The sequence below is a fragment of the Gadus macrocephalus genome, chromosome 1 (assembly GCF_031168955.1).
Source record: "Gadus macrocephalus chromosome 1, ASM3116895v1".
In the NCBI taxonomy this organism is placed as follows: Eukaryota; Metazoa; Chordata; class Actinopteri; order Gadiformes; family Gadidae; genus Gadus; species Gadus macrocephalus.
Genome location: NC_082382.1, coordinates 20,585,765 through 20,595,764, shown reverse-complemented (window position 1 = coordinate 20,595,764; position 10,000 = coordinate 20,585,765). Strand labels below are relative to the sequence as shown.

At 44.7% G+C, this 10,000-nt stretch overlaps 2 protein-coding genes across 2 annotated transcripts in view; both read left to right on the top strand.

Moving 5' to 3' along the window:
* The window catches only part of LOC132457996 (helicase ARIP4-like), a 10,391-nt gene extending 5,266 nt beyond the window's left edge, over positions 1 to 5,125 (top strand). The window contains exons 9-13 of the mRNA XM_060052432.1: positions 1 to 186; positions 523 to 719; positions 1,166 to 1,255; positions 1,466 to 1,555; positions 2,113 to 5,125. The exon at positions 1 to 186 is cut by the window's left edge and continues 11 nt beyond it. Coding sequence (XP_059908415.1) covers positions 1 to 186; positions 523 to 719; positions 1,166 to 1,255; positions 1,466 to 1,555; positions 2,113 to 3,182 — 1,633 coding nt within the window. The 3' untranslated portion in view covers positions 3,183 to 5,125. The remainder of the gene's footprint in view (positions 187 to 522; positions 720 to 1,165; positions 1,256 to 1,465; positions 1,556 to 2,112) is intronic.
* A 2,309-nt stretch (positions 5,126 to 7,434) lies between these two features.
* The window catches only part of tmem115 (transmembrane protein 115), a 7,727-nt gene continuing 5,161 nt past the window's right edge, over positions 7,435 to 10,000 (top strand). Inside the window, 1 exon segment of the mRNA XM_060052421.1 lies at positions 7,435 to 8,748. Coding sequence (XP_059908404.1) covers positions 8,257 to 8,748 — 492 coding nt within the window. The 5' untranslated portion in view covers positions 7,435 to 8,256.

Sequence of the window (10,000 nt, the reverse complement as noted above, 5' to 3'; positions counted from 1 at the left end):
CCATGAGTCCCTCCTGATGGACCGCAGGGAGGCAAAGCTGAGCGCGGCGGAGAAGAAGGCCGCCAGGAAGGGCTATGAGGAGGAGAAGCGTTCCTCCGTGCCCTACACCCGGCCCTCCTACGCCCACTACTACCCGGCCAGCGACCAGAGCCTCGCTAACATACCGGCCTTCAGCCAGAGGAACTGGTCAGTCGCCGTCCCCACCCGAGTCCCAGCAAGACCTTTGGTTGTTATTATTGTTGTGTTGGAAAAGGTGGATAGTGGACTATTTTATGAATTTATCAAGAAAGCACTCTTATCTGAAGCAACATGCAGTGAATTAAGGTTTGGATGCATGTTATTAAAGCTAGGGTAGGCGATTTATTTTTGAAGCATTATGTGTCATAGTTGTTGAAATTCTCTTAACATCCTGAAAGCAATCACCAAATCAAAAACTGTGGGGAGAAAATAATAAATGTGGATATGAAATTTAAGTAGTCAGTAGGGTAGTGCGTCATCTGACTCCCCCCACTCCCTGCCCAGGCGCGCCCCGCCCCGCATGGAGGAGAAACCCGTGGCTAACGTGCAGACGGTCCAGTCGACTCCAACTCCCACAATGCCTTGCCAGGCGCCGGCTGACACCACAGCCAGCGACCCGTCTGAGGGCAGCCTGGGGGGCTTCCCCATCAACTACCTACACAAGGCCGGGGTGTTTGTACAGAAGATCGTCACCACCACTGGTAGGTTGTTCTTGGCTGAAACACTGTGTGCACCCGTCTACCCCAACCTGTGGTCGCCAAGGGTATTGCAGGTGGTCAGTGTGAAATGTACAATAAAAATAGATTTAAAAAAAAATTGTTATATAAAGATAATTGAAAAATGAAATAAACTATCAATATTTTTTGGTGAGTGTAATATTTTTATAGTTATTCTTTCAAAGGACACAGAAGCTTTTCTGTAAATTGTGGCGCTTGTGTCAAAGTCATGCCATTCAAACCAGGTTTATTTATACCCTATTTACCATGTTAGCTTATGAAGTTGCCTGCGGAAGGGCTTATCAAGGCAGGCACACTTGATAAGTGTTCTGCCTAAAGGAGGAGGTTGGTGGTAAGGAACTGGTTAGTGCGCTTAGTTCTAGGGATCAGTTCAGTACATCTTCTCATACGATCGCTCTGTTTTCTTTTAGACATTGTCATTCCTGGAACCAACAGCTCTGCAAACGTCCAGGCTCGGATCAGTGCCGGGGAGAGCATTCACGTGATCAGAGGCACCAAAGGTTAGCCTTGGACATCTGAAACATGTATTTAAATATTAATTGAAAAGAACAGTAACATTGACTCAAATCTACGCAGGTAACTTAAGAAAAAATACATACTGATACAGAGTGGCTGCTGGGCGTTTGATTGCAAGGATACAAAAATATGCAACAAAATGATAGTGTATTACTGGACACAAGCTAACGTTCTTCACTCTGTCCCGTTGTCAGGTGCGTACATCCGTACCAGCGATGGTCGCATCTATGCCATCAGGGCTGCCAACAAGATCAAGGGCGCTGAAGACCTCTCTACACCCCGAGGTAAAGGTAGATCTTTGAAATGGAGAGGTTCAGAGATCATGTGGTCACGCCCTAGAATAAGATCACTGCATACTGGAGACCTGGTGTGCTGTAGCCAGGAGGACTTTATACAGGGTGTCCGCGCATCCTTAAAAAGTCTTAAATCCATGTTTCTAAATTTAAGGCCTTGAAAAGTCTTAAATTCGTTACAAATGTCATATAAATACTGTAACTCAAGGTCTTAAATTTGTCAGGGCATTATTTTTCTCGTGGGACTTTTCAGGAAGGACATGTAGAGAGGCTTCTTTCTTGCTAGCTGCATATATAAACGATTATCTGCGTGCTTGCTAGCTAGTCTGCGACAATGGGTAGGTGAATGAGTCTCATTGAGTGACACACATGCTATGCTTGGGTTATAATACAGCGGGATCCCCCCCGCCATCGCGTGTTTTAGGTCTTCAATTTCATTCAAGGTGGTATTAAAAAGGTCTTAAAAAGTCTTAAATTTGACTTTCTGAAACCTGCAGATACCCTTACTCAAAATTGTTATAATGTTTCTCTACTTGTATTTTGCTCAGATGCCCGAAAGCCACCAGAGGAAGTATCGAACAATTGCGGTAATGTGGAAGTCCCCCCGGTCTCGCCCGACGGCCAGGATATCATCAGTGAGCTGCAGCGCTACGCGGTTTGCCCAGGGCTCCGTGCTAACGAACCAGCTGTAGGCACCACAGGCCCCCAGGAGATGGCGCCAGACTCTGCCTCGTCCACTAGCACCAACCTGGCTAGCGCCAAAGAAGCTAAAACCAACGACAACAATGGCGTCATTGCCACGACCAAGGTTAGCATGCTTAACCATCAATCGAATGCCTCCTTGGCTAATGCACAGCCTAGCATGGATGCCTCTACGGGTCAAGACCTCAGAACAAGCAGCAAACGCAAGACCACAACCCCGCCGCTGGATAAGCGAGCCAGCCAGCTGCCCGTCCCAGACAAGCATTCTTCAGCCTCGCTGGCTCCCCAAGGTTTCCCTGTCTCAGGAGGCTATGGGATCCCTCCACTAAGCCTCAACCCAGCCATGCTAAGTGGGTCCATGGGCCACCTGTTCCTCATGGGGACAAACTCCCCCTTTCCCCCTCCCTACTTTCAGCATCTCCTCGGACAAATGGGGGAACCCCGCATGATGTACCCTGAGAAGTTTGGTTCAGGCACTCCCTGCTCTGACAGCGTCTTCTGCGCCTCATCGTCAGTGTCCTCTTCGCCGTCAGTGGAGATGGACACTTCTAGTGTAAGCGCCTTGCCTCCGTTCATGATGAACCCCAGCGTGGCTGGCATGGCGGGGCTGCTCCCTCCAGGCTACCCCTTGTCCTACACCCAGTCCCTGGCCAGCCTTTACCCAGGAGCGATGCACCCCGATGGGCTCCCCGGCTCAGCTGCCACCCCTGGCCCGGCCGGATCAAGCTTTCTCTCCAAGTACCCTCCCGGCAGCACCTCAAGCTCTTCCTCATCTTCCCCGTCCCCCTCCTCTCCCTCCGCCCATTTCAGCAGCCGTCGGGGCACAGTGCTGGTTAAAAATGGCGGGAATCTTAGTGCCACGGGTAGCTCCGAAGACGATGATGATAATGATGTCATCGAGGTGATTGGACAGTGACATGTGTCACGTGACTTTGACGTGACGTGGTCTTTAAACATTGTGCGGTTGGTTTGAAGCCCTTATAAAATAGGAGGGATTTCCTATATGCTTTAAGCAAGGCATCACGGGGTTGGCAGCTGAAATTGCTCCTTCAGAAGGAGAATGACAGCTGCTCTTCGAGGGCTGTGAACTAAAAATGACTATCTGGCCACAATGCTGATTATCACAACAAAAGGAAAATCGAAACGGAAGATGGAATTGAAGATGGAATGGATCACTGCGGAGATGGAGAAATCGGGACACACTAAATCACTGGACTGACTACTGAGTGTTGGCCTGTAGTGCCCATAAATGGCCACTAGATGTGCTGCTAAGCTTAGAAGTTCTGAGTCTATGAAGACAGTAGTGCTGATGGTTCGGTAAATGGCTCTATAAGATTACTGATGTAGTGATTTGTTAAAAAACCTTTAACAGTTCTGTGGTTAGCCTGTAGTTATGTCCGTTTAGTGGTGATATATCTATAACACATGGTGTCATGGTTTTGTTTGGTGACCGTCAAGTGTAGATTCTCAGTATTTCTTTGACCTTAACGCAGTTTGAAAAAACAAAGTACATTTTGAATGCCATTCGATTGCATATATGAATGTACTGCCACGACAGGCGTATTGTTGTGTTATTTGTGGGCAGAGGGTGGCCAAGATGTTTAGCGACAACCGTTAAAAGGGCTTTGGGCTAAGCTAAGGGTTCCATGTAGCCTTCCTTAAAACTCTTCAATTACGAATGTAAACCTATTTAATCGCCTTTAAGCCCGGCCTTTTAAAACACATCCTCTATTAAGGCGTCAGACGTTGCGAAGATCCGATTATTTTTTCGTTTCCCTTTATTTTGTATATTTATAAAATCTTTTTTTACAATTTATTTTTCAAAAAAAAAGTAAATGTTATTGCCGAATGATGATTACGAAAGCCAGGTCACCGTGAAATCGGACGGAGTATCTGTGTGGCTACGTCCTTGATAGCAGAGGCATCAGCCAACAAAACAATGCCTTGACATCTGCCTCGATCATTCTGAATGTGAACTGTGAGGATGTGGAGGCCTGGGGGAAACACATAGTGAGGCCTAATCCCATTTCTACCCCTTACCCCTCCCCCTTACCCCTTCAAAACAAGGGGAAGGGGTAAGGGGTAGAAATGGGATTGGGCCTAAATCTCACCCGTGATTTTGCTGTAGCCAGCACCGATAATGATGCATAACACACGGAAGCCTCAAGTCATCAATTCATGCCCCAAATAAATCCAGAATTTGCAACCCTTCACCCAGACATGCTCTATGTGACAGTGTTGCATGTTTTTAATGTTCTAAAGCGAGAAAAAGATACTTGTGTGTTACTGTACATCATCTGCTCATTCAGGTATCTGTTAATAGTCAAGTGTAGTCAGTCTGTGCGTTTTGTTTTGTTTTTCTTGTTTGTACTTTTTGATTTCCTTGCTCATCTCATAATTTGTGAAAATTTGTGAAATATTCAAGGAAGTAGTCATACCGGAAAAAATTCATCTGAATGCGCCTAAGGAGGTGCATGTAACTCTGCAGACCAAATAACCATGTTATTAACAGAATACAGGCGATAACCATCTGATCACAGGGGAGCTAAAGAAGTCGCTTGGAAAATACTGTTTAATTTTTTTAACTAAGTCACGTATGTGACTTATTAGTCACGCATGTATGTATTCCTGTGCACCTTCATGTTATACTGTTTGCGCTGCATTATGTATATGTTTTATGTTGTAGAGTGGGTTATGGTGGCAGTTGTGATGTTACTGGGAGTAATTAGAGGTACAAGCATATCTAGTTACTACAACGGTGAACTTACTTGGGGAAAACTGCAAGAATCCTGGTTCATTATGGGTCCTCCCCCATGCCCCATACATCTGTTTCTTTTTCCTGAAAGCGTAAATATGTTGGAGCAGAAAAACGAATTTAGAGTTCATGAGATATGTACTGAAATGTGAGTTTACCTTTTTTCCCCAATGTCTGAATTTACTAAATGTATTTATTTGTGGCAGTCATGCTGTATCATGATTAGTGCATATTTATTCATTTGTTTTTTTGTATTTTTGTACTTTGTTTCTCTTCTTTGCTATTGCTGCGGTTGATGCTTTGGATATTTCTCGTTGGCGTTATTTGCATGTGTGACGAGCTCGCGGACCTACCCTTTTCTCAAAACCTCAGATAACAGAATGTAAACTCATTCACTCATTAGCATCTTTAACGTTTGACAGTTAAATATAACCTTCTTTGAACATGTGGGTTGGGTGCCATTTAGATTCTTATTAATCTGGTGAGGGTAGTGAAATTTAATTATGCCGGATGACAGAATAACACTGCTATTAGTATCATAATCTTTTGTCTTCACGCATTTCCTTCCATTCTAATATAAGCAAGGGAAAATTTACTCTGACTGGGTATGTTGTTAAAGCAAAAAAGATTTATCAACAACTTACAAGAATACTCTCCAATCAACTGCATGTGAACAAATTAAACTACAAATTAAATGTCATCACGGCAAACAAACTTGCTCGATAAACTGAAACTTAAGATCATCCTGTTATGATTTCCGTATTACATTTCCCCGTCTCTTCCTGAATGTTGGCCTTATTCTCTTTGCTGAAGGATAAAGCACCAGCCTACTCAACTAAATACGATACACATGGAGGTTTCTCAGTGAGATGAACCACTATGTGGTTGCCAGCTCAGTGGTTACGGAACCAACAACACGTTATTTTTCTCACAGCTTTTTACTTGAATTTTACGTATTTATTTATATTAATCCGTTCAGCGGAGGAAACTACTGCAGCTGTCTTAATTCCATTTCAAGCTGGGGAAGGTAAAAGTCGCTCTGTGTGAAGGCTGCTATAGCATGTTCATGATCAGTCGAGGGATGGATGTGTATGACATCGATTGGGTTTTGTAAATAAAAGGAAATATGTTCTGAATTATACTGGTACTGGTATTTTGAGTTGTAGTATCTTACATCTGCAAATGTTAGACAAAACAAACACACACAAGCACACACAGATAAAAGGGCTTTTTGAAATGAAGTTGGAAATATGTTGTAGTTTCCATAAACCTGGGCTTGTTTTTCATCAGCATGTTCTGTATGACAAAAATAGCCCAAGGTCAATATTTTCCAATTTCTGGCCATGGAAAAAAAAATCATGTTTGGATTCAGATTAAGACAACACAGGCACACACACAACTTTTACTACATCAGACTGTTGAGAGTTGCGTGCCTATCAGTACAAGTTTTAGCAAAGCTTAACATTTAAAGCCTGTTGTAAGCTATTTTTGACTTCCATATCATTCACATTCATGACCCATCTTGGTGGACTTGGTCTGGTCCAAAGATTGTAGATATGTCCCGTATCAATTATTCACATTATGTGTTGATCTAGAATCAGGATAATCCTTTAGGTTTGAGATTCTCCAACTAGAGATTAAGAGAGGCTATTGAACGGTTAGAAACCTCCTTAGAAAATGAAGTGAGTTCTAAATATACGCATCTATGAACTTGTAGTCCCTGAATTAATTTCAGGGAATGGAAAGGCCCGCGCACATTCAGAACATTCAGAATGTTGACAGAATGTCAACTTTTACAAAAAAGGGCAAAATGAGAAGCTCTACACATTTTACATAAATTTGAACGTTCACAACAGCCTACTGTAATAGTGTAGTACCATAGCATGCAATTTGATGCAATATGTTTGTTTGAATGTGATGTGTCTATCTGATACCTCTATCATCTTGATGTTGTGTTGTTCTGCAATGTTGTCGGGTCAAAGGTTATTTGTCTATTTTCTGAATCACATGTTATGTAAATTAAGTTTGAAATAATCGTGGTTGCAATAAAATCGGCATGCCTGAGAAGAAATTTGTGTGCGAGATTTGAAATCATATTTTTTCGACATGGGATTGGGATGAGAGTCCAGTAGACCTCTCTAACAAATTTGCCTATAACGATGACTTTTTTAAGTGTTAAACACCATCAATGGTTCATACACCTAATAAACACAAACGTTGAAAATCATATGAATAAACAAACCAAGCCAAAAATGGGGAAATCCTTGTTATTCCATAACAATATATTATATCCATATTAATATTATTAAATGTTCTGATATTTTACACATGAGTGAAATCAACGGGACGTGGTCCTAAAACTACGTTTCCCAGCATGCACAGGTGCAGACAGCCCTGCGTGACTCGACGGGGTTTGGCCACCTGATTGTTGATGACGGTGGCAGATAGCGCAAGTGAGTTTGTGTTCAGTGGCGTGCGATTTCTCAAACAGTGCCACAGGAGAAGATATGAACAATTTTGGATTCCCGCGATCGCCTATCAAAAAAACAAGAATCTCGACAACGTAAACGCGATCTGTTGACGAGATACCAATTCGTCGTATGATGACTGTAAGGATTTCCCGAGACGCTGATACATTGTTTTGAAGGCCTGTTGCTAGCTTCTGGAAACCCTCGGGCTCCACCGGTGGACTTCGGGCCGAGATAACGCCACAGGATTACTTGAGTATTGGTCATTTACTTTGGTCGATGACCAGTGGCGTTATAAACTAAAAAGCCAAAGCAACACTGAACCCATTTTACCACTGCATGTCAGCGGGCTCCTGTGTTGACAGCTACCAGAAGCTAGCTAACTAGCTGTCAGCGCTAGCCAGACACTGTCCACAGGGAGTTGTTGGATTTGTTTAGCTTTGAATGTCCGGGTTTGCCTTTTAAGTCTAGACCTGTGATTAATTCTCACTTTAGTGAACTTGTAGCTAGTAGCACCACACAGCTGTCATCTTAGCGTTGAGTTATGCTCAATAGCTCACCTCTTTAGAATGCCAAACCCTGGCTAAACTGGAGAGAGATAAAGTAAGATCATCTACAAGACCGTGAGGCTAATGAAGTCCAAAAGGGGAAATTTTACTTTGATGCCGTCATTAGCACCACGTCATAGTGTTTCACCTCTGACATACGAAAGACTACTCCTCTGCTTTTTCTGAAACAAGCTCCGATCAACCCAACACACACACACAATGAATCGCTACCTGCCCGTAGCGCGACAACACTTCCTGGGCGCCTTGGCCAGCACCAGCGTGGTGGTGAAATCCATCAGTGCGGTGGTGCTCCTCCTCTACCTGCTGTCATGGGCTGTGGACACCCCGTACGCCCTTGGCGTGACCCCGGGATACCTCTTCCCTCCTAACTTCTGGGTCTGGACCCTTGCGACCCACGGGGTTGTGGAGGTGCACATATGGGGCGTGGCGGCCAGCATAGGCACCGTCATGGCCTGCGGGCGCCTGCTGGAGCCACTGTGGGGCGCGCTGGAGCTCCTGATCTTCTTCGCCGTGGTCAACGTCTCGGCCGGCGTGCTGGCCGGACTCTCGTACCTCCTCACCTACGTGGCGACCTTTGACCTGGGCTTCCTGTTTGCGGTGCGCGTCCACGGGGCAGCGGCCTTCCTGGGAGGGGTGCTGGTGGCACTGAAGCAGACGATGGGCGACACCACCGTTCTCCGGGTGCCACAGGTGAGTCGCCGTGGCAACCGTGAGGATGGAGCCCAATAGAGCGAGATGGTTTTTCCTTCTGACTTATCTGTCTGGTCGGGCCTTTGTTAACACTATTTACATTGTTGCTGTTATTACAAGATAGTGCAGTTGGTAGTGTGTTTGTACTACCAACGTCCTGAACAGGCGATTGTGGCCAAGCTCCAGAGACTGACCGTGGGTCAAAAGGGAGGTGAAACCTTCCTTTAATAGTTAGACTGGCTAATGGTCACTCTCTCTCTCAGTGTCCACTCAGGTGTATTCGGAAGGTCAGCTTACCACTTGGCACAGTCCAACTGGTAGCTTAGTAGGTTGTTAGGTCAATCATCCATTCAGTTGCGTCCAAGTACATTCGAGACTACATTTTTCACCATCAACAATGGAGCACTGTGTGGAAAAACCTCAACACTGGTTTCACAAACCGGATGAACAAACTCTCATATGATTTCCTAACATACCTAGTTGTCCCCGCTGTGTTTTGAACAGGCCTTCCAGTTTCACACAAGCCTTGTGGGGAAGTAACGTCTGTGTGGACCAGACCACAAATTGCGTGTCGTCACGTGTCTAGTGAAAATGCAAATAAATCACTTGATTAACCAATCCAAATAAAAGCTAAGGGCTCTGTCAGGCTATTGCGCAGACATGATCTTGTAAGTCAAGCTCAAGTTATCACATGCAGTGCTACAAATAAAAAGCTGAACTCTATGGCTTCTTTCAGAGCACACTACATTGTTTTGCGGAGCACATTCCACAGAGTAAAAGCCTCACGAAAAGCGGTTGGAAGACTTATTATGAAGTAATCCGAGCTATTCTAATGTCTCTCCACCATCCCTCCCCCCTTCTTATCAATGCTGGAATGTCATTTGACGACATTGTAAAGCTATTCTAATGTCTCTCCACCATCCCTCCCCCCTTCTTATCAATGCTGGAATGTCATTTGACGACATTGTAAATCTGTTATCGAGGTCAAAATGTAAAGAGGTGAGCGAGGAAAAGTGTTTAACCTTTAACAGAAAAGACCCTGTTAAAGGTTAAACACTGCTCTTGTGTTGCTGTATATCTTTCTGATGTTCACCGAGGGGCCATCTTGGGTCCATCTGGGTTCTAAACAATAGCTTTGCTATTGGGAGGGGGGGGGGGGGGGGGGGTTGGGACTTCAGTTCCCTCCACCTTGCTTGTGTCACACCTGGTGGTATAACATCATGTCACCTCTTGAAAACCAAGATGGCGGCAA